We start from the raw sequence: 25492 nt of genomic DNA, 5'->3' as shown, positions 1-25492 counted from the left end.
GCTTGAGAGGTTGGTGGGGAAGGAGGCATGTCTACATGACCTAACACAAATCTCAATCTGTAATGTAGATATGAAACCCACAGAATCCTATTAAAAATACAGATTCTGATTGAGCATTTCTGGGTAGACTTAAAGATGCCATATTTCTAGTTCCAAGCTGACACTTACATTACTCCTCAGCCCTCACTTCATTTATTTATTTGGCAGTGCTAAGGATTCAACCCAGGGCCTTGCCGGGCTAGGCTAGGCAAGTACCCTACCACGGAGCTACATCCCCAGCCCTCAACCATCACTTTGAATAAAGGAAGAAGGTGAATCTCTAGGCATTTTTCAAGGAAACAAACTTGTCTTTAAGATTCACTAGTCTTCCCCCCACACACACACACACACACAATTGTTCTTTTCATCGCAACTTCCAGAGTTCTATGCTGGCCCTTAAATTTCTAGCTCGCACTCTCCAAGCAGTACTCCACACCTGGACACTTCTCGGGATGTTCTACCAACACAGCTCACCTGTGTACGTAGGAGGTAACTGGCTGGCTAACCCAGGAAATCAGAGAGGACATCAGCCAGCTCCTCTAGATAATTAGCTGCCCTGGACTATGCCACATGAGGAAATACAGAGTTAAGAGCAATTCGCAGAAATTGTCACATGCTGAGAGGATGTGGCCCCTGTTCCACATACAAATTCAATTTCACAAGAGGATAAGAAAGTCCTGAGTAGCATATTCCAATGCTCATAAATGAATACCTGTCTCCCAAAAGAAGTCCATGGCCAAAATAATATGAAGAACATGCCACAGCATTTCCCTTCTCCAAGTACACATTAGCATGTCAAAGGCTCTGAGAAGCTCTACAGTAAATACGCTCATTTAATTTGGTTTAAGCTAGTTAGTCACAAGTTTATTTATTGATTATGGAACTTTTTCCCATAACACCTGCTGGGATATGTTTTCAATAGAACATTCAGAAAAATCTGGGTTACAGGACCTATAATTCAACCTTTTAGTATATTTAAGATTTGAAAATCTGCCCATGAAATTCAAACTGCAGTGGCACCACGCCTGCCTGAGTTCAATCCCCGGTACCAAAAGAAAGAAAGAAATTCAAACCAGAGCTTAGCAATTTTACACTCTAGCAGGCTCTGAGGTAATTTAGATAAAAAGTTTTCATTGATATTTTTAAAGCCACAATTCATAGGCAATTTAGTAGAGAAGTAACCCAGGATTTATAGCAAGCCAAACTCTGAATTTCAGCTCTGCTATGGGGTGAGGGGGTGGGGTTACATCCTATGGTTATTGGAAGAAATGCTGCATAGAGCCTGGTGTCTCCAAACTTTGTGTATCTGTACAGGTAGTACAGATAATGATAATTATCATATTAATAATGATCATTGAACCAGCCCAGCGTCCTTGAGGTCATGGACTGGGCCTGTTTCTACTTGTTCCCACTCAGATTTTTATTACAGCCCCACCTAACTGCCTGCACCTGAGCATTTTTTATCAACTAATGACAGGTTATCTGATCATAGGGCTTTCCTGTAGTGAATATGAACTCTGACAATCTTTACACAACTAGGGCTCAAACTTATTCTGAGTCACACCTTTTGATAGATAATTTGAGATACTTTAAATATATTTCCCTGAGGTCCAAATTTCTCCAAAATATTCCCTAAAATATCAGTTAATCTGAAAACTCCAGGTAGGAGAAAAGATAGATTCTAACCCAGCTTTGTGACTTACTGACCTATGGAGTGCTACTTAACCTGTCAGCACATTAGCCTCCTCCTCTATAAAGTATAAATAATACTATATCTATTTAGCAGAGTTAAGAAAAAGAAATATATGATATCAAATATAGAATTAAATAAGTGAATATGTAAAATACAAAGCACAATCCCCAATGGTTTGGCCATCATTAATATTCAGCAATATTATCCTCCTTCTCTACTTCACTTATAATCTGCTCCTTCAATCCACCTCCAAAAATACTAAATCCATTTGGGCAAACTAGGCCTGAATTTCAATAGCAATGAGAAAGGTTGTCAGTAGATATTTGTGGTTTGCCCAGAAAGGACTATTATTACCATGGACACTAAGGTCCTATGACAAATTTCAGAATTCCAAGATAAGACAATCTGTTAAATAAGACTTTTGTTTACAGTCTCGACTCAAACAGCTAAAGATCTGTCTGCTAATTACAAAGTGGTCATGGTCCAGGTGATTAATTCTGATGGTCCAGTGTTCTGGTGAAATGAGCTATATCTTCTCTCAGGAAGGCGACACTTAGAGAAAAGAGTATATGACTTCTGGTAAACTGTTTTCAGGTCAAAGAAAATAAGAATACATCCATTGCCCACCCTTCCCACTTGAATTCATGCCAGCTGCCTGGATGTGATAAGAAATGTAGGGGTAGGCACTAGGGCAATGACTGAGTTTAGCCCATGCAATGCCAGTTGGCTTGGATAAAAGAATGAAAATGACAATGATAAAGGAGGGCCAGTAAACATGAAGACAGATCAATAGAAATTATTCATCCTGAACTACAGAGATTGGAAAAAAATTTGAGAAAATTAACTGAACCTTAGGGAACAGCATGACATCAAAAGGTCTAACATTTGTATTTTTGGAGTCCAAAAAGGAAAAAAGAAAGACATTGGTACAAAAAAATAAATGTGAAGAAATAATATTGAAAACTTTCCAGATGTGGTAAAAAGCACAAATTTATAAAATTCAAAAAGTTTAGCAGATCTCAGATAGAGTAATCTCAAAGAAAACCATATGCCTACTCAGATATATCATAGTCAAATTGGTGAAAATCAAAGATAAAGAAAATACAGGTACAGAAAAATGACATGTTACATACAAGGGAACAATGATTCCAATAATAATCCTTTTCTTATCAGAACCCATGAGGGTTAGAAGACAATAGGCCAACCTATTTAAAGTGCTGGATGAAAAAAGATTCTATCAACCAAGAATTCTACATCTGGCAAAAATGTTCTTTAAATATGAAAGTAAAATAAATACATTTTCAATGAAGGAAAATTTAGAGAATGCATTGCCAACAGATCTACTCTAAAGGAAAGGCTAAACAGAGATTTTAAAGTGGAAGAAAAATGACTCCAGGAAGAATCATGTCATTTCCTCATTGAAAAAAAATCAACAAAAAAATGGTAAATGCTTGAGTCAATATAACAGGCTATTTTTCCTCTTCTTAAGTTCTCTGACATGGGTATGAGTGTGGAAACCAAATATTATAATACCATGTCATACTTTTAAAGGCAATATGATTGTATCAAAACTGAGATATGCAGCTAGCCATACAGAGAAATGTATAACACTGAATTCTTAAATTAGCAAAGAAAGTTCTCAAATTAAGAACTAATATTCTACCTCAGAACTAAAAAAGAAGAGCAAACTTAACGCAGGCAGAAAGAAGGAAATAAAAATAAGGGTAGAAGTCAGTAAGATTGAAAAATAAACAGAAAAATCAATGAAACCAAAAACTGCTTAATTGAAAAGAACAATAAAATAGATATACAAATGGTCAAGTATATGAAAAATGTTCACATCACTAATTATCAGGGAAATTCAAGTGAAAACCACAAGTATATATCATTTCATCCTAGTCAGAATGGCTATTATCAAAGTAACAAAAAATAACAAGAGCTGGCAAGTATGCAAAGAAAAAAGAACTTCCAAATGCTGTGGGCGAGAATGTAAATTAGTACAGTCATTACGAAAAACAATACAGAAGTTTTTCAAAAAACTAGAAAGAGGGCCAGGGATTTAGCTCAGTGGTTTCGCCGCCTGCTGCGCAAAAGCAAGAACCCGAGTTCAATCCCCGGTACAAAAAAAAACAAAACTCGAAAGAGAACTATCGTATGATTCAGCAACTCCATTACTGGATATATAACCAAGAGAAATGAGACATTTGTACTCCAGTGTTTATTGCAGTAGTATATGGGGGGAGGGGGAGAGAGAGAGACAGAGAGAGAGAGAGAGAGAGAGAGAGAGATTATTCTGATACTCTACCCTCCCCAAAAATGCCGTAACAGAAAGGAAAACTTCAGACCAATATTCTCATGAATATTCAAATGCAAAATCCTCAACAAAATTTTAGTCAGATGAATTCAAGAATATGTATCTAAAGACCATACATTAGAACTAAGTGAGGTTTACTCGAGAAATTTGATGCAGTTCAATATTCAAAATTAAGTAAACTAAGTCACCATATTAATAGGAGAAAAGATGTATAATTATGTCAATAAGTACAGAAAAAACATTTGATGCAATTCAATGTCTATTCAGAGTAAAAACTTCTCATCAAACTAGGAGACTCTCCTTAAATGAATAAAGGACACTGCAAAAACCTTATAACTTATATCACACTTAATGATTTAAAAAAACTGAATCCTTCTTTAACACCAGTTACAAAACAAGAATATCTGCTGTCACTACTTCTCTATTCAACATTATACCCAATTCAGTAACCTTTCAGGAAAAGGGGTCCAAAAAAGTATAACGTTTGGAAAGAAAGATATAAAACTGTCTCATTTTGCAGATCAGATAATTATCAACATAGAAAAACCTGAGAAATATATCTTTCAAAAGCCTTTAGAACTAATAAATGGCTTGATTAATATTGCAAGACTAAAACCCCCAAAATTAAAAATTGTTATTTCTATATACCAGCAAAAATATTGGAACACAAAATTTTTTTTTTTGGTACTGGGGATCAAACTCAGGTCCTTGCGCTTGTGCAGCAGGTGGCAAAACCACTGAGCTAAATCCCCGGCCCCACAAAAATATTTTTAAATGTCATTTACAATGGCTCAAAGGAAAAATGTGAAATACTTAGCTATAAATAAAACAAAATATGTGCAGGGTATATGTTGTAGATTGAAAACTACAAAACACTGACAAAAGAAATAAAATTAAAATAGAGAAATATACCGTGTTCATGGATTGGAAGACTCAATTTTATTAAGCTGTCAGTTCTCCCCAAGTAGATTTTCATACTAATACAATCTTAATAAAAATCCAGCAGGATTCTTCAGATACAAAAAGCTGATTTTAATACTTATTAATAAAACAATTTTGAAAATAGGACAAATTTGAAGGATTTATACTATATTATTTTAAGATTTGTGATAAAGCTGCAGTAATAAAGATGGTATAGTATTGGGGAAATGATAGGCATATAGAACAATGAAATAGAATAGAGATTGTAGAAATGAGACCTCACAAATATGGCCAATTGATCTCTTTAAATAACCTTGAATTCAATTGATAAAGGTTCTAAACTAATAATTTTAGAATAATTGAACATTCACATACTAATAATTTAGTTTTGATATATCTCAAACTTTATACAAAAATTAATTGAAAACAGATCACAGATAGACATAAGTGTAATACTGTAGCTGAACATGATGGTACATGTTTATCATCTCAGCACTTAGAAGGCTGAGGCAGGAATATTGCCATGAGTTTGAGGCCAGCCTGGATAGCATAATAAGTTCAAGACCAGCTTGAAGTATATAGCAAGACTGTCTCAAAAAAAAAAAAAAAAAAAAAAGGAAATTTCTTAGATTCTTAGAAAAAACAAGAGAAATTTCTTGGGAACCTGGATTAAGCTGGATTATATTTCTTAAATATAAAGTATAAATCATATGAGAAAAATTTTGAACACAATCAAATTTAAATTTTTTGCTCTGAAAAAGGCATTATTAAAAGAATTAACATGTAAATTACCAACTATATTCACAAGTCTAACAAAATTCCTATAAAATTTTTCTAAAACAAAAGATTAGAAAATAATCTCAATTTTTTTAAATGGACAAAAAAATTAAACAGACACTTCACCAAAAAAAATACATGAATGGCAAATAAGCACATGAAATAACACCCAGCATCTTTAGTCACTAGAAAATGTAAATTAAAACACAATGAGATACCACTGCAAGTCTGTTAGGATGGCTATATTAAATTTTGTTTTGGGGGCTTTTTTGGTACCGGGAATCGAACTCAGGACCTTGCGCTTGCGAGGCAGGCAGCCGAACCACTGAGGTAAATCCCCGGCCCTATATTAAATTTTGTTATATTGGTAATACTAAGAACTGACGATGAAGAGAAGCAATTGGATATCTCACACACAGCTAATAGTAGAATAAAATAACATGGTCACCCTAAAAAATTTGGCAATTCTTTAAGTTTACATTTATAATACATCCAAGCAGTTTTATCTTAAGTATTTACTCTAAAGAAAAACTCTTGGTCAAACAAAACTCTGCATGTGAATATTTATATAAACATTATTCATAACTGCCAGTAAGTGGAAATAATTTAAGTATCCTTGAATGGGTGAATGGATGAACAAACTGTGACAAAAGCATGCAAAAAAATCTTTCTCAGCAATAGAAAGAAATTAACTATTGGACAAAGATGTTATGCTAAGTGAGTGATAACTGGCTCAAAAGGTAATATACTGTACATTTTTATTTATGTAATATTCTGGGAGAAACAGATCTATAAGGACAGGAAACAGATCAATAGTTACCAGGAATTAGAAGTCTGTAGTTTGTTTGATAACCAAAGGACAAGATAAGGCAGAGAAAACTTTCAGATGAGGAAACTGTTCTTTATCCTGATTTTGGTAGTAGTTATGCAACTCTATGAACTTGTCAAAACTCAGAAATATATACAAAAAAGTTAAGTTTCACTGTATGTAAGTTAAGAATAAAAAAGAAAGCTTGTACAGCTGTAACAATAGCAAAAATAAGGGCAGAAACCAATGAAAGGGAAAACAGAACAATTGAGAATATAATTTTAACCTGGTTCTTTGAAAAAGTTAAGAAAATTGATAAACTTCCCGCCAGGTTGATCAAGAGAAAAGACACAAACTACTGATATAAAGAATGATGTGAAGATCATCACTACAGATCTTAATGCCATTAAAATTTAATAAGGAAATATGAATAATTTTATGTCAGTAATTTGAAAACCTAGATGAAATGGACAAATTCACTAAAAGACACACACTGCCTAAGGGGGTAACAACCCAGCAAATAACCTAAATAGCTCCATGTCTATTCAAGACATTGCAATTTTTGCAATGACATGAGTTGAGAAGAGGAGAGGGCACTTCCCACAAACAAAGTTCCAGGTCCATGTGTCCTCGCTGGTCAAATATACCAAATACACCAAATATGCCACAGAAATAATACTAATTCTACCTAAGTTCCTTTGGAAACTAGAAGAGGATGAAACCCTGCCTATCTCATTTAATTATCTCTTAATTTTGAAAACATCAAATGAAAAGATGTGCTCTCATTACTTACAAGACCCCCAAATCAAAGTCATTGCCCAAGAACTCTTCCAGTAGACTTGTATCCAGGGCTGGGTTCTCCAGAGTGCCATTGGCTCCCTGAGCTGCAAAGGCAAATTGAGACTCTTTAGAACCATGAAGATTTCAGAAGATGACACCTTATACTCAAGAATTTCAAAGCAACTAAATAGCACAATGCATTTATGAGAATGTGGTCTTTCTTCCATTTAAATATTTTCTTCAGTCATGTCTTTAGATGCACTATGTATAGTAACAGTTCCCCAAGATGAATGTAATTATTATGTACCGCAAATATATACTAATAAAAAAAGAGCGGGCCGGGGATTTAGCTCAGTGGTTCCGGCACCTGCCTCACAAGCGCAAGGAGCTGAGTTCGATTCCCAGTACCAAAAATAAATAAATAAATAAAATTTTTTTTTTAATGATAAAAAAAGAAACTAAAAAATAGACTCAGAACAAAAGTAAAAAAAAAAATCACTGACTAGCTGACAAGATAGATTTATTATCCTGGTAGAATTCAATCCTGTAACACAGATGGTTTAGCCAAACACGGAGCAGCTCTTGTCTTGTCCTAAACGAAGCAAAAGCGAACTGAAATTCTGTGAATGCTTAGAGTTGGGAGACCCGCACATATGGGGTCTTGATGAGAGGATGTCATCTCCTGATAAAGCTGTGCTTAGCAAGGGTTACATTCTCGGTAGTAAAGCAGCCTCTATGCCCCCAAAAAGAATAAATTCGTGTATTTGGACTAAAAAGGGTTGGATAGGTTATGGCAATAGCTTTTTGCTGGCAGAGTAGCAAATTCAGTACACGACATCACAGGGCAAGAAATAGAAAATGGACATCTCTGTGTCTGGCCTCTGCCCCTCTTCTTATAAAGCCACCAAGATTTCAGTCACAGAGGCTTCACCCTAACAACCGTATAAGTCGTCATTTTCCAAAAGTCCCACTTCTAAACACCATAGTTGGATTAAGTTTCCAACCTCTTAATACTACTAACACATGAATTTGGGGATTGAACTTCATGAGTTTGGGGGAACAGGCCATATTCAAATCATAGCACTACCGAATTCTGAATCATCAGTTTCTTAAAAACTGCTCCAACTGTTAAGTGACTCTTAAATCTTGTTTCTTAGTGTTGGAAAAATTCTTTGGAACTGATATATCTAGAAGTAAAGAAACAATTACTTTAAATTCTGTAATTCCTCCAGTTTTCCTTTAAGTTCTTTTTATTATTAAATTCAAATAAAATTAATATAGTGCATGTAAGATAAGATCTATTTATTATAAAACTATTTCCATTCATTTTTATAGGTAGATATTCTGAGAGATGATAAAATAATATCCCACCACTATTAACACTGGTGAGAGTATAGGATTTTAAATAACATCTTTTTTAAAGAATTATTTTACATTTTGGAAAAATGTATACAACTTCAGATAAAAGGATATTTTAAACTTTTTTAAAAAAATAAAATTGCCAAGATAGGGTCCAAATAAAAAGAATGACTAGTAGCCTTGCAATAAATACAGAGATTTTTCATCCATGACCATCAGCTATGCTTTGCTTAAAAGAGCAAGTTTCCACTGGCATCAAGCACCATGCTTCAAAGCTTTAGCAACATAATAACTCCTCTCCTGTTTTCAGAACTCTGGAACATAGAGAAAGAAAAAGGCCTCCAGATATTTTTTATGAAGCCAGCATAAAAGAAAGGGATGCCAAAATTTGACAGAAATGAAATGCATAAAAAACTACAGACTAACATCAATTATGAATATTATGCCCAGATCCAAAAGAAAATGTGGGGAAATGGAATTCAGCATCAAGGGAAGAATTTATCATCAAGGAATACAGTGATGATTCGATACTAGAATTTATGTATCATGAGTAAAAAGCTACCTGACCTTCTTGATCAGGGCCAGAAGGCATTGAGCATTTAACATTGATTCCAATGACATCATTAAGAGTGAATATATTCATACACATGTGTACATCGTACTGCACCTATTTCTTGTATACATGTGGTTTTTCAAAATTATTTTTTAAAACTAGAACTACTTCCATTAATGTTAGGAATAAAATAAGTACTTTGTAAAAAAAAAAAAAAAGAAATTCACCAAAAATAAGTACTTTGTTACCATATTATTACTCAATACACAACTAAATGCACTAGCATCACATTTAATCAAGAAAACAAAATGAGAGGAATGAATGTTTAAAAGGTGGAAACAATTTGCATAGGACATTCATTTTAAACTTACAAAACCAAAGAATACTAACTAAAACTTATTATAAATAAGAGAGAACTTCAATAAGAAGACCATCACAAAAGTAATATATATTAAAATAGATTTCTATAGTGTACTTAGAAAATTTAATGTAAAGATTCCTAGTAATAAACTTGATAAAATCAAAAAAAGAAACTGTAGGGCTGGGGATTTAGCTCAGTGGCACTACACCTGCCCTGCAAGTGCAAAGTCCTGAGTCCGATCCCCATACTGCAAAAAAAAAAAAAAAAGACACTCTAAAACTCTGATACATAACTAAATGAAGACTTGAACAAATAAAGACCATTTTTTGGACAAAAAGAGGCAGCAGTGCAAAGACATAGACATTCTTATTTTTTTCTCCATGCTGAATGAAGAAGTTTATTAGGTTTCTAATTTCCATGCCTAGAACATGAACATTGATTTATACACATTGCTTCATTTTGAAGATCTCACATGTATGTGGTGTTTAGTCAGTTGGACCTTTGATTTTACTTGTCAGTAACTTACAGTTAGCATAATCTATGTATTTAATAAATCTATGATTTAAAAACTCTTGAAATAAAAATGTTATTCTATAGTTTATTTCAAAAAATGTAATGTGATACCCAAGAGAATAAAAAATAAACAAATAAATAAGGGATATATATTAACAAATACATACAAGTAGTATAAATTTTTTGTTATAGCAATAGACCAATCTTTTGAATACAATAATGTTCAGAAATAAGCCCCAAATATATTTTTGGGAATTTAGGTAATGATAAATGTATCATTTTATGTTAATAAAAAATGAATAGGTTAGAATCTCACTTCTACATCAAAATGAGTTCCTAGGTAATGGAAGATTTAAATAAACCACAATATTAGAAGAAAATAGGGATGTATGTTTGTATATTTTAGAAGGGCAGGTCGGTTGTCAAATCATAATGAGGACAACAAAAACATAAGAAAAAGGTCTATAAATTTGACCATATAAAAATTGAGTTTTTCAGACTACACATAAAAAGGCCGAAAGCAAAGACTACTTCTTAAATTTTAAATGACTAATTCCCAAATCAAACCTCTTAATGATTCTGTATATTCTATTCAATAGAAAAGTTCAATGAGTGCTAAAATCATCGTCTTATTCCTCTCTATAACCTCATCACTTTGAACAGTGATAGAGAACCTTTCAGAGCTTTCAATGAAAACAAAGGCCCTGCTGTGATCCATGTGCCATAGGATCGCCACCACTGACCTAGATCCTTCAGCTGGCTCACAGTTGAGAGTCAAAGTACATTTGTTGAATGAATGAATGAAAGAAATATCTTCCTTTTAAAGGACTAGACTGATGATCCTTTACTCCATCCTCTTGGCCTTTCCTGGATGCGACCCCACCCCACAACAAAGGCCCTTGAAATCTGAGCTTCCTTCAATGCCCTCTGACTAAGCTTTGTCTTACCAGAGCAGTTTGAGTGGCATGAGAGCCCCCACCCAAACATACAGTTCCCACGTCATTATTTAGAAGCTTTTCATGCCACTGTAACTACACTGTAGCTCCTGATAACCAATAACCAATTACTTGAAGCCAACATACAGTGGTTAAACCAAGGCAAGCAATTTATCTGTGCTAAACACAGATGGGAGCTAGTTTTACTGTAATCAACTGCTCTCTAAAATGCCAGGGATAAACCAATTCACTCAAACCCATTATTTAGGATTCAAGGACTCCTCATGGTGTACGTATTGTCTTTGGCAACTCCCAGTCTCCATTCTGGGTGGTACCTTCTGTTGGGTAAAATATTTTGCTTCTCTAGAGAATTATAATATTCTCATCTACAGGATCAGAAACAACTGTTTTTTGTTTTTGTTTTTTACTTTTGCCAACAGTGGAAGGCCAAAAGGGTTTTCTTTCATTTTATTAAAATCTGAAATAGATGATAGATAAAAAGGTCTTAACAAATTTTGTGGGGGTTTTTCCAAGTCTAACTTGGCTATTCATTAAATTAACACTCTGCGCCTCCACCAGTATTCCTCATGTTTTATGCTGTCTTCATAAAAAGTACTTGGAGGGCCAGGAATTTAGCTCAGTGGTTCCAGCACCTGCCTCGCAAGCTCAAGGTCCAGAGTTCGATCCCCAGTACCAAAAAAAAGCACTTGGAGATTTTCTTCTTTCTCTATGTTCTCAAGGTGTAGAAATAGAGAAGAAAAGACATCACCAACTCTATTTGATGACAGGTACTAAGAAAGAAATAGACAGAACATATCCCCAGTGCCTCCTGGATTTGTAAAATAAAAAGATTCTTTAAAGTTGTGATAGTCAGAAATGACTTCCCAGTGGAATTTAGCCTTCAGCTAAATTTTAAAGAAAGGACAGGTTGGAGATGGCAGGACAAAACATTAATTCAACCAATACTTACTAAGCATCTGCCATGTGCCAAGCACTGTATGAGGTTCTGGGAGCATTGCCGTGAAAAAAAACAAAACAAAAGATAAGACTCTTCTAGGAAACTTGTATTCTATGGGAGGGAAATGTGGCGACCGAAAGGGTAGGGTAGCACATAAGTGACATAGGGAAAGCAATAAACAAACAGGGTATGTCCAGATAGTGATGAAAAGGAAACAGTGTGGTATAATAGACTGTGGCAGAGGATCGCCTTTTGTTTTGGAGGCTTCTCTCAGGCAGCAACCAGCCACGGAAGGATCAAGGACAGAGCATGCCAGGCAGAGGGAAGGGCAATGCCAAGATCCTGGGGGCTGAACAGTGCTGAGCGAGTATGAGAAGCAAATCATTCCAGTGTCTAAAGCCCAGGAGCACAAGAGTAGAGCAGGTCAGAGCAGTGGAAATCCTCTGGAAAGGGACATGATGTGCTCTACATGTTTAAAAGTTCATTCTAGCTGCTGTCTGGAAAAGGATTATAAGGGAACAACAAAAAAAGGGAAATCCATGTGAACATTACTGCAGTTGTCCAGGGACAATCAGAGTTTGGACTTCTTACTCTGGGCTAAGAAAGAGGACAAGCACTTAACCTGAGTTATCTTATTTAATTTTCAAAACAGCCCTAGCAGGTGGACATCAACATTAATCCAAGTTTACCAATAAGGCCAAGTGATTGCACAGGTTAACTGGTGTGCTCACAGTCCCATACCTTCCAGGTGACACACAGGGAAGCCAACACAGGCCTGCCTTGATTCCTGAGCATGTTCTCACCACCACCCCATCTTGCCTGCCCACTCTGTGCTCCTCTGCTCCACGAGGAGCTCCAGCCAACTGCAGGACTGACTTGCTTCTACTGTTTCTTTGGGCTTTGGACAAGCTGACTGCTAGAAAAGCAGATGGAGAGAGGAATCTGTTTAGTTTCCCACTGAAGCTCCTGCTGGTGTCCCATCTGCTCTATATGGCACCCTCCCCCAACACACACACACACACACACACACACACACACACACACACACACACACGGTCCTAGGTAGAAATAGGAGGCTCATGGATTCTAAGTGCTGACAAAGCACCACTTGCTTTACAATACCCTGCCCCCTTTCTGGGTAGAAATAGAAAATGGGCCCCAGCTCCCAGGATGCGCCTGTTCAGCTTGTCCAAACACCTTAATGAACATGGAGAGATGATCCCTGGAGCAGCTAGCTTTCTCAAAATCACATCTGTGCTTTCCAAACACAAAGGAAATTAATCAACAAGATAAATCCATAGTGTCAGATAAAACTGTTTCAGGATGTTTTACACACAGAGAGCAACTCTCAAATGGCTTTTAAAATAAATCTCCTGCTTTTAAAAATAATCACTCTACTCTAAATGTCTTAAACACTTGTTTATAACACCAAACCTGCAAAGAACATATCCTTGGGCATTCTATTTCCTGTCCAGGGAGGGTCAGTTTCATATTGGATTCCACCTGCTTCTACCTGTATCTTTTGTGGCTAGGAAGGGCTGCTGTAGTCCTGCTCACAAGAGGAGAAACAGCCCACAACCTTTGGAAGGCTCATAGAAACCCTTCTTGATTCCTTTCCAAAAGTAAGCCCATACCTCACCCTAGTTCTCTGCCTCCCCTTCCAGGGACAATTGCAGGATGGTAACCTGCCCTGCTGCCTTGGATTCAGACAGATAAGGATCAATCAAGGTTATAAGGATCAACAATCCATTGGGGAATACGCAGACAAATCCAAGTTGTATCCACAGAGCCCATGAACAAACACTCATATATCTTTGGGGCTTCTCTAAATTATAAGCAGGGGAGCCACAGCAAAGACTTTTCCTTCCTTACTCCTTCCATCCACCAGTTCATCTGCCTACCAACCAATCCTATGTAAAGACCCTTCCTGTTTCCATCAGACAGGCTCCCTTCCCACAGCCCTGATATCTCTGATGCTCCCCTGTTCCTTTCCATTCTTTCACCCGTTGTGACACACAAGGTTGCCCAGAAGATTCAGACAACAGCCAAGACCACATGTGCTTGTCACAGCAGCTCTAGTTATTTAAGAATTCTAAATGCAATAGGAAAGAACACTCAAATGATTACCTTTTGGATTTAAATATAGTTTCCCTCTAATAGGCTGGTGTTCTTGAGAAATTGGAGCAGAAATGGCAATAGAAGGGGATGATTAAGAGGATGAGAAACCAATACTCCTCTTCTCTCATTTGCTACGGAGAATTTTTTCTTGAAAATCCACTGAAATTGGAACAGGATCTAAAATCTAATGTTGATGTCTAGAGCCACAACCAGTTTAGTTAGGTGAATAAAGATTACATTTTCCAAGAAATATTGCTAATCATCAGTTGACTAATTGTTTATTCACTTATGTGCACATTTACTTAATGTTATTCTTAGTGGAAGAACACGCAACAGTGTGTGGGAGCCAACTTGGACAAATTTGTGTGTATCTCATCCCAACTTTGTAAATACTGACATCATGTTAGTAGCTCAAAACTGACCACGGTGGGAGTATTTATACCACAGAAATTGGCAACACTACAAATCAGGGCTGATTGTTTTCTTCCACCAAGAGCTTGTAATTAAACATTTAGAGACAAGGTCACAGTCCAGTAAGAGAGTCAAGAAAATCAGCTATAGCAGTGCAAAGTGTTAAGTGTTGTGATGAACATACACTTGAATACTATGGAAGCTTTGATTAGGCTGGCCAGAAATAAGCCAAGGACTCTAGGATCAGAAAAGAGAATATGCAAATGATTTCAAACAATGAGTATCAGGACTTCTTTGGAAATGTGTCAGTAGTCCGACCAGATTCAGGAGATAGGTGAAGAATATGGCAGAGACTGAGAGCAGTGCCCTTCATGGATCCCACTACCAGCTGTATGTACATTTATTTCAACTATATAGCAATACACCTGTCTCTACTTAGCTCTAAGCTCCTCTACAACAGAAATTGCCTATTATTGTATGTATCCTCATATCTACAACAAAATCTAGAACATGATAGTTATTCAATTAGCATTGAATTTGTTGCATAAATACATAAAGCTCTAAATGAATAAATGTGATTGTGAATGGTGAAAAGTGTATCTAGAGACACTGGCAGACATCAAATTTTAAACAGAGAGGTAAGATGATCTGGTTTATAATTATAAACAGTCATTCAGCCTACAGTCGGGAGATTGAACTAAAGCTGGGAAGACCAGAGCAAAGACTAATCAAGAACACTGCCCACACTGGCCTCCTCCCATTATGTCATTTGGCATACAGTGGACACCTACTTGGAGCAGGCACAGTGCCAGGTACAATGAGCACAAAGATAAAAAGAATTAGTAGTTAAGAGTCCTGGTTCTATAGCAAGGCCTGAGCTCAAAACCTCACTGAAACACCTCAGCTGTTCAATCTTAGGCAAATTACCTAGGCTCTCCTGTTTCCTTTATCTATAAAATGAGGCTAATAAGAGCATAATAAGTCTTATGGAGTTGTTATGAGAATTAAATGAGCAAATGAACACAACATGTTTATCACAGCTCAATAAATACCACCTTGTACAATTATTATCAGCTTCTGTGCTTAAGAAGTTTATAGACCAATGTGAAAAATTGACGTAAAGACGTATACCACAATAATGTGCTATGACAGTGGAGATAAACATAGGAGCATTTTATGGGATGCCTAAATAACTCAACAAGAGAAAAAGGGCACCAAAAACAAAAACTTCTAGGGAAAAAGGTCAATGAGGCTACAACAGTCAGAAGAAGTAGATCCTGGGGTATCAAATCCCATGAGACTCTGACCTGGTGCATTGAAGAAATGGCCAGGAGGGCTGGGGATTTAGCTCAGTGGTTTCGCTGCCTGCTGCACACGCAAGCGCAAGAACCTGAGTTTGATCCCCAGTACCAAAAAAAAAAAAAAAGAAATGGCCAGACAAGTGGAAGAATGTGTAATAGTGTGCAGAAGACAGCTTGCACAGATTTGTGCATTGTCTTGTCCCAACTTGACAGTGACATCATGCTGGCAGCTTAAAACTAGCCATAGTGGGAGTATTAAACCATGGAAACTAGCAAATACTACAAAGATGGGCTATTTTTTCCCTGTCAGGAGTTTGTAATTAAACATTTACATCCTTGCATGTGAGTAGTAGTTGAGAGAATAAACCACTGGTTTTTGTGACTGGTTAAAAGAATCCAGGCAATTTTTCCCAGTCCTTGATAGTTATGTTTGTGTCTTGAGATACGAAATGAGATTTGGTCAAGGAGCCTGGAGTTCATCCACTCATATCAATCCTATTTTACACACTCTTAGAAATACAAGTGAGCAGCAGGGCACTATCCCCAAGAGAAACTCCACCTAATGACCTGAATCTTGGGAATCTCCTTGCATGGTTGGTCTTACATTGACCTAGTAAAAATTTAATCAGTTCTTCCCAGCAGAGGTAACATGACCCATCATTGGAAATAGTGACTAAATTGAAAGACTCTCCTTGGACTTTAACATGGTCTGAATCACCTGGAATTTACGTTGCTGATAATAAAGATAAAATGAAAATTAACCTTTATTCAACTTGAGTACATAGTTCAAGCACATTATATAACAAATGGCAGCCCCCACATGGGTTTTCTGTAACTGACAAGGATGCAAAATTCTAGAAAAGACTATCAAAACTTTGGCTGCTGGACTCTGAGAACAGGAGAAGACTTCAGAGAGCCTACGTATCCCTACCAAGAGCTAGCCAGGCCAATGGACTTCCTTTCCTTTCCTGTTCAGCTACCTGACAGCAGGCTAGGGACTCTCAATGGACATGTGTATTTTGAGTTCAACTAAATACATACTTAACAAAATTGCTCATTCATTCATTCAACTTCCAATGAATATTTAATAAGTGCATGCTAGGCACTAAGGACAGAATAGTTAGCAACATTCATGTTACCTTCAAGGTGGAGAAGGGGAGCATAGAGAGGTAAACAGTACCCAGCAGAGGAAGAAAAGTCTGACAAAAAGAAACATTTAGCAGAAGGTTTTTCTAATCATCTCCCCTCCTCATATAAGGGATTGAGCCCAGGCCCTTCACACTAAGCTACATCCCCAATCCTTATTTATTTTTAATTTGAGACAGATTCTCTCCAAGTTGCTAAGTTTTCCAGGCTAGTCTCAAATTTGCAATCCTCCTACCTCAGTTTCCTAGAGTGCTGTAATTACAGGCTTGTACCACCACACTCACCTAGGAGGGGCTTATAATCCAATGGTGGGGACCAGGAAAGGTCGAAGATGGATGACAGTAATTGTAGAGAAGATAGAGAAAGATAAAGTAAATTACATTAATATTACACAGAATTGGGCTGGGGATCTAGCTCAGTGGTTCCGCCGCCTGCCTTGTAAGCGCAAGGACCCAAGTTCGATCCCTGGTACCAAAAAAATAAACAAATAAAAAGATGAAAAAAGAATATTACACAGAATTCAGATCATTTCTACCTAAGAGAACAACTGTTCCTCAGAATGCTAACCTGGAGAAAATCTTAAAATTTAGTACAAAATGACTCTGCTCTTACCCTTCCCAATAATGTTACATATAATTTAGAAAAATATAGAGAAAACAAACTGTCCAAATATGTAGGCAGCTAGAAGGAGGTGACCAAGGCACAATATTGTATGAGAATGTCAGAAGCTAATCTGGAATAACTGGATTGATAGCTGTCTCTGACAAGAAGAAAATTAGAAGGTTAAGTATACAGATTTGCTGCCCATCAACTGGAGACTGGAGAAAGAAAATGTGTTTTTTTTATAAAATGGAGTACTACTCAGCCATAAAAAATGAGAAATTAGAGACATTTATAGCTAAGTGGATGCACATTGAGGCGATACTCTCAAGTGAAATAAATAGGACACACATGTGTAAATACCGAATAGTTTCTCTGGTGTGAGAAACTGAAAGTGTAAATAAGGACTAAGTGTATAATAGGTAATGTGAGATAAGAAGAAAAGGGGCAAAGGGGAAGGAAGTGGGAGGGCTAGGGGAAAGGATAGAAGGGAATGGGATTAATATGAGAAAACAGAAAAATAGGAACAAAATCTTTGTAAATAGGGAGGAATGGAGGGGTTGAAGGGAGGGCTGGGCAATGGTGAAAAATAAGAACCAAGAGAGACTATGTAAAGGTGCAAATTTCCAATGATGGATGTCATTATATTGTATACCTAAAATGTGCCAATGATTAGAATGAATAATCGATAATGTAAAATAGGAAGAAAAGGTCCAAAGGGGTAGGGGTAGTGGGAGGGGCAGGGGAAAGGAAAGAAGTGAAAGGGAAAATGATGAGAAATGGAAAAAATGGAAATGAAGTCTTTGTAAATAGGGAAGGGTGGAGGGCATGAAGGGAGAGCTAGGAATGGGAAAAAAAATAAGAACCAAGATGCATTATGTAAAGGTACAATTCCCAATGAGAAATGTAATTGTGTTGTATACCTATAATGTACCAATAAAAGAATTTAATACAAAAAAAAAGTATACAGATTTGCACTGACTTTTCTAATGATGTAAATATAATATACATAAACTTGGATTGTGGATGAATAGATGATAATGGCATAGATCTTTTAGATTGTCATCATAAGAAAGTATTAGACAAAGAAACTAACATGGTACAGAGATTGGATTACAGAATCATTGAATACAGAAATAGGATGGTAAGGTCTCTGCTCCTCTGTGCACAGGTCAAACCTTGATGACATGAGACCCATGTTTGAGAAGAATGCTGGCAAATAGTATTCAGAGATGAAGGCAAGCCATTTGAGAGATGGACAATGGAGAAGAAGAATACTTGGTAAGTTTGGGGAACACATTCTGTAGCAATACTGTGATAAGAATTTTACACAGCAGAATTTATTTTCTCATTTAATCCTCACACCAATCTTATTCTATTAATCAGATAACTACTCTATCAGATATTACCACACCCATTTTTCAGAGCAAACAGTCCTAGTAAGTGTAAGTATTGCCCAAGTTGTGGTTGTTATTTCAGGGGCTCAAGTGTTTGCTACTATAACATATGTGTTCCTAAACAATCTTACTTTCTGTAGATTTATACAAAATAATAGGAGGATATGGAGTTGGCAAATACCACTAGAAGTTCACAAAAGCAATAATGTTTTTAATAGAAATTTAAATAACATGTTAAATTATTACCAATATTGTTAAGTACCTCAGGAAAATGGAGGCATTTACCTTTTATAAAAGGCATGCTGGCCGAAAAGAATTGCAGGTGCTGAATTATGCAAGCAAAGGAAGAGGGGGCAGGGAATTTAGATTATGATAACTGGTTTAAGCCAATTATAATCCGTCTGATAGAGCTGGATCAGAGGTATCCTTCCTGGGTTCAAGGACTCTCCTCCAACTGAATAGGTGAGGCTTTTGTTAGCAGGAAAGAAGGTGGGTGTGTCTGCTGATGGTGTCTGCCAAGCATAACTTTGAAATGCTATGTATCCTATTTCCTTCAGCATTAATGTTATTAAAATTCCATATAATGTCTCTTTTATTGCTTTTTCATTAACTCAGGCATCACTCAAAATAAATAATGAATGATTAGTGATTGGCTCATTATCTTTGCAGAGCTGCCCTTATAGTATTTGTGCAACTTCTTGATGAAGAATCTAAAATTTCAAATGGGATTCAAAGGAAGATGGGAAAATGATATGTCTATTATATCATGTAACCTCTATTTTGATGGAACAATTTCAACATTTTCACTAGTAGATTATCAAGGTCACATTTCCTCTTTTAAATTAGTGATTTAAGAAATAAATTAAACAAGATCCTCTGGCCTTCCAGGGAGCTTGGGAATCCATTTTTCCAGAAGTTTTGAATCCTTACACCTAATCCTCCTTCTTACACCCAGCCCTATAACAGGATGATCAAACTTTCATCCTTCATTCATTTTCTCTTCAATAACATACGTTAATGTTAATATATACTGGAATAAAAATATCAGAAGAGAAAAAAAACAATTGACTGCATTTAACCAATATTAGCTGTAAGCATTGTCTTAGTTACTTTTCTCATTGCTGAGACAAAATACTCAACACCCAAAGTTAAAGGAAGAAAGGTTCATTGCAGTTCACAGTTTGTAGAGGTTTCAGTTCATAGTTTTCTGGCTTCAAGGCAAGACGGCATGGTAGAGGGGCATCTCAGAGGAGAAATAGTTCATGGCAGGCAGAAGACAGAAAGGCAGCAAGCAGCAAGCGATGACAACAGCCCTCTTTCTCTCCCTGATAGTCTAACCAGGCTACATGCCCTTAGGGCTGGTAGCCCTCACACCTAGGGTGAGACACCCTTAATCCTTCACATTATCCACACCAAGAACTAAGCCAAACCAATCAGTGGACTAATTTAGTAACCACACACACTTCATCCCAGCTTCACACACTTAATCCCAGCATCACATACTTTAGATCCAGCCACCTCTGAAAATCCCCACCTATGACCACATGAGGCTTTGGGGGGGACATAAGCCACAACAACCATGAAGATAAATTTGGGAAATAGAACCTGAAAAATTGTTTAAGTGGCATAGGAACACATCAGACGATCTCATTGATTTTATATTCAAGGCTTTAGAAAATTATTACTATTCTGATTTGGACTATTAAAAAGTCTAGTACACTAATAGCTGGTGATATTAAAGGCCACTGGTGTCAAAAGCAGCCTGCTACTGGAGCTGGTAACTGATGATGGCTGCAACAAAGAATGGTGAAGAACAATAGGAAATTTCTGGGAACCACCATCTTCACTGACTGGAAGAGTTCCTGAGGCCTCCTGCTTGGAACAGCAAGGAGGGTTGCTAACACTGAAACAGCTGATAGTGGCTGGCATTCAAAACCTCAAACATTAACACTAAAAGAGGTGATAGCTGTGGGTAGTCAAAGCCTAGGGCCATTAATTTTTAAAGAGCTACACTTTGCCAACTTGTGATTTCTATATAAATTGAGCAGAACTTTGAGCTAGTTGGTAACATCTTTGAAGCCTGTAGGAGGACTATCCCCTTTAGAAAAAGATGGCAAACAATAGTGACAGTTGTCAGCAAGCTTGAGGATGAGCCCATATCAGATTTCCAACTTACATGTGGCTAAGAATCCATACTAGTTGGTGACAAAAGCAAAGGGCTAAGCAAAGGCTGAAAAGGTAGAAACTTGCTGCCTCTATTGGGAGAGGATGTGGGATTGGGAAATCTGTGACCAGAGATTATGAGATGGCTAATGGCAAAGTGAAAGAGAAGGGATGGAAAGGAGGAGGTTTTTCCAAAGACTGACCATGTTTAAGTATTTTTCTGACAGCTAGCCCTAGAATATGGGGGGACATGAGCCAATGCCTGTCTTTATTTGCTTTTTCCTTTGAAAAGACAGAGTGGAATGCAGATGGAAAGTGCTGGATTTAGAATGAGAAGACAAAGGTTTTGTCTCAAACCTGGAACTTATCAGCATGATTTTAGATATATCTCAACTTTTTATACCTCAGTTTTTTAACATCTGTAAAATTCTTCCCTCTCAGAATACACAAGAGGCCAGTGAGAATGGCAATCCAGGTTTCCATATGAAATATCAAACTCTATGAACAACTATAATACAAATGGATAAGAGAGAAAGAAACTTCAAAGCAGGGTTAGGAATGAACTGGAAAAATAAGTAAATGAAAAAATTGGTGGATGCATATGGATTTTTGTTTTTTCCAATATTTCCATTAAAAAGCCAGCAAGGGGAGGATCAGTCTTGAGGACTGTTTCACAGACTTGACCTTCTCAGCACCATGTAAGACTGTTTCAGATTTCACACAGAGCCTAACTCTCTCTCCAGGGAAGGGAAGAACATTTTTGTCTTTGTTTTATCCTCATACAGATAATAAGAGGAAATAGTTCAAATGCTTCTCAAGGCACCACACTTGAAATGTATGAATAATAGATTCCTTCTTTTCCTCAGCTGGAATCTGCAGACTCACACTCACAGCTAGATCTTATTCTTTCATTTTCCCACACAAAGATAGTTCCAAAGTACGTTTTACACTCAGAAGAGCTTTGACCAACTGTTACCCCATGGAACCATAATATATTTAAAGTATTCTTTCTGCCTTTTCCTTCATGTACAACATTTTATGTGCGTTATCAGTAGAGTTGTTTCAAAGCAACAAGCTCCCTTAATTCAACAAGGGGAAAAAACAAGAGGTTCACTCTCTCCACTTTTTTTGCATCTATAGAATCCCACTACATATGTAAAATACTTATAGGGACAAAGGGCACTAAAATTTCCAACAAGATATCCTAATCTGCTTTGGTACAGTTTTAAGACAGATGAATAGAGAAATAGTCATGTAAATTAAAAACCTTTTTCATGTAGGTTGTACTGGACATACCCATGTTTATAGCAACACAATTTATAATAGCTACATCTTGGAAACAGCATATATGTCTAGCAACAGATGAATGGATAAGGAAAATGTATTCAGGCACAATGGAGTACTTCACTGCAATAAAAAACAATAAACTTGAGACAGTCATAGGTAAATGAATGCAACTTGGGAGCATAATGTTAAGTGAAATAAGTCAGACAAGCAAGCTCAAATATCACATGGTTTCTTTTATATGAGAAACGCCTTATATACAAATAAAAGCAAAATAGAACAGAGATAAATAGGAAGTAGGGAGAAGTTCAGATACTTTCCCAAATTACCTATTCCATTGTTTCAAAAATATTTTAATATATGTGCTAATTTGTTTCCTTTGTACTACTAATTTATCTTACTTCATTGAAAAGAAAGTTTTGTGTTGTCTGTTTTCTTCTTTGTAATAATCTTTCTGGTCTGTGTCTTGTATTCTGAGTAACTACATCGAAGATAATGATACACAGTGTATTATTATAATTCTCTTATTATTTTCTTATGAAATTTTGTTTCATTTTTTCATAAATGAAAAAAATAAGTTGTACTGAAATTCCTTATAAAATGCTAAATAGTGATATATTCTTTTAATTATTTTTAGACTCCCAAACCTTTATCTACTGATTATCCATGGGCAAAAACAACAGAATTAAAAGGTTCGATCCCATTTAAAGTCAATTTAATTTAGCTATAAGCCTTAAAAGCAAGCTTCTCCAAACCCTGCCCCATGCATAGTTGAATGGCCCATTTCAGTGAATACCACCATCAGCAGAAAGCATTTTCTCATACAAATTTAACTCCATCCCAGCCTTTCCCTCAAGATTATCCACAGGTAAAAGAACTGGGTCTTTGACACAACATTACAGAACACAAAATGAAAAAAAAATTCTCTCCCTAAAATAAATTCTCAATCTCTCAGCTTCAGAACTTCTTATAGATTTACTGTAGAGTTAGTACAAAGTGATTTAGATTATCCGATAACAGAGCAATCATAACAATGTATTCTTTCAGCTTTGATTCAATTCCCATATGAGAAATGTCATATAAGGCTTAGGATTATGGTATTAAGTTTCACTATTCTGTCTTTTCTGAAAAATGTTGATTTCAAGACAAACATGGGAAAGCCAAAGCTTTTGCAATAAAGGAAATACTCAGTACTTTGTCCTTTGTTGCTTGGAAACTGAGGGCCATAAATAGATTTTATGATTATAAAGGCTTTGGAATTAATGTGAACATGTAAAAGTCATAATAACTCCCTGGAGATAGGAGTATTCTTTTGAAAAAGAAATGTATGGATCTATCTATGTAGCTTACTTATTCTTGTGTCAAAATAAAGAAAATAATTTGGTTTTTTCACACTTGAAAATATAATAATAAAATCAATAACTACCATTTATTTCATCATTTCAACATTTTATCATTACTCTGCACAACCCTAGGAGATAAGTGTTACTATCTCTATTTTATAGATGGAACAAAAGAAACCTAAAACTTTCAAAGGGTAAGTAATTAGCCTAAGGTAACACAACTGAGGAGCAACAGACTAGGATTCAAAGCCAGGTTTGTGTGAATAAAGGTTATGCCATTAACCAACACACTATTGGGATTACTAGAATGCATGTTTCTGGGCTCCCAATATTTAAAGCTATTGATAGCTTTAACACTGTGTGAGTGACATCAGTTCCAATGATCAAGTCACATGATATTCCCCTTGGATCAAAGTACTTACAATTGCTATATATGGCATTTATTTCTTATATTGCTAATACCAGAGTATCAGTTATGCAGCTTTAATTTTGCTGAACTTTTTGTCCTGAGTCTGGTTACCTAAAGTGACAAGATTAAAAATTAATATTGTCTACTACATTTCTGTGCAAACCAATCTACCTAAATTCCCCTGTAGGATTTTATTATACACCAAGCGGTACTAAGGATCAATGTTGGCTTCTTAATCTTTGCATTCTTATTAGTGGCCTTATCTTTTGAGTTTCTGTAGCTGCTTGCTCTGTAAACATAAAACATTGCCTTTTTGTCACAAACCCCTCATCTTATGATGCTGAAGCTGGGCTTTGCCAAAAAATGCCAGATGGTAGTAAAGTACCAACTGCTCACAGTCCAGAATAATTTTCTATAAAAATCATCAAAAAAGATACTTGGTTATTTTAACAGAAGCCATAAGTTCTATAACTATCTTATAACCTATTTAGAAGGAATTATACACAATGCCTATGTACACAGACCTTCAGAGTCAGATAGGCCTCTGTGTTAATCCAAGCTCTGACATATAACAGTGATGTTATCCTAGACAAGATATAAAACTTCACTGAATTTTTATTTTCTCATCTGTAAAATGGTGATCACCTTATCTACTTGTTCATTGTGTTGTGCAATTTTGAATTAATACAATGAAAGGTCTTAGTACAATGTCTAACACAAATTCAAGCATTCTCTAAATGGTAGTGGTTTTCTTACTGCTTCAGGGAGCTCCTTTGTAAATGTTTTTCTTAATTATAGAATACTAATAATACTATGTCACCGGGCAATAACTGTGTCAGGCAAAGGACTTTATATGTTTAATCTTAATCCTCACTCCTATTCTGTGAGGTATTATCCCATTTGATAGATGAGGAACCCAGTCATTTGCCAAGGCAGAACCTTAAGTATGCAATATAAGCAGGATTTAAACCCAGGGCAAGGCTGGGGATTTAGCTCAGTGGTTTCACTGCCTGCTGTGCAAGTGCAAGGACCCGAGTTCGATTCCCGGTACCAAAATAAATAAATAAATAAATAAACAAACCCAGGGCAATCTAGGTACAAGCCTGTGCTAACTACTACATCACTCATCACCATATGTACAGGCTGGCATCAGGAGCTCAAGAATAATGTGTGATTTATAAAGGTTTCCAATTTCCAGAGCTGATGTGAGTGGGCAGTTAAATACAGTCTTTATAAGAGAAAGAGGCTGTAATCAGACAACCTCCAATATCATTCTTACGACCCCATTTTCATTACCTTAACAGTGTTT

The 25492-nt window shown here is 36.3% G+C and overlaps 1 protein-coding gene across 4 annotated transcripts in view; it reads right to left on the bottom strand.

Moving 5' to 3' along the window:
* Positions 1 to 25492, bottom strand: part of Myrfl (myelin regulatory factor like) — a 150612-nt gene that overhangs the window by 114210 nt on the left and 10910 nt on the right. For all 4 annotated transcript variants that reach the window (XR_015443458.1, XR_015443459.1, XR_015443460.1 and 1 more), the window contains exon 2: positions 7346 to 7436. Coding sequence is in view for 1 of the 4 variants with exons in the window: in XM_087192413.1 (XP_087048539.1) it covers positions 7346 to 7436 (91 nt within the window). In the remaining 3 variants the exon portion in view is untranslated. The remainder of the gene's footprint in view (positions 1 to 7345; positions 7437 to 25492) is intronic.

Source organism: Heterocephalus glaber, unplaced genomic scaffold, assembly GCF_053883595.1.
Source record: "Heterocephalus glaber isolate CG9 unplaced genomic scaffold, H.glaber_assembly_v1.0 deba00001571, whole genome shotgun sequence".
Classification (NCBI taxonomy): Eukaryota; Metazoa; Chordata; class Mammalia; order Rodentia; family Bathyergidae; genus Heterocephalus; species Heterocephalus glaber.
Note: the sequence above shows the minus strand (reverse complement) of the source record. Positions and strands in the feature narration are given on the sequence as shown.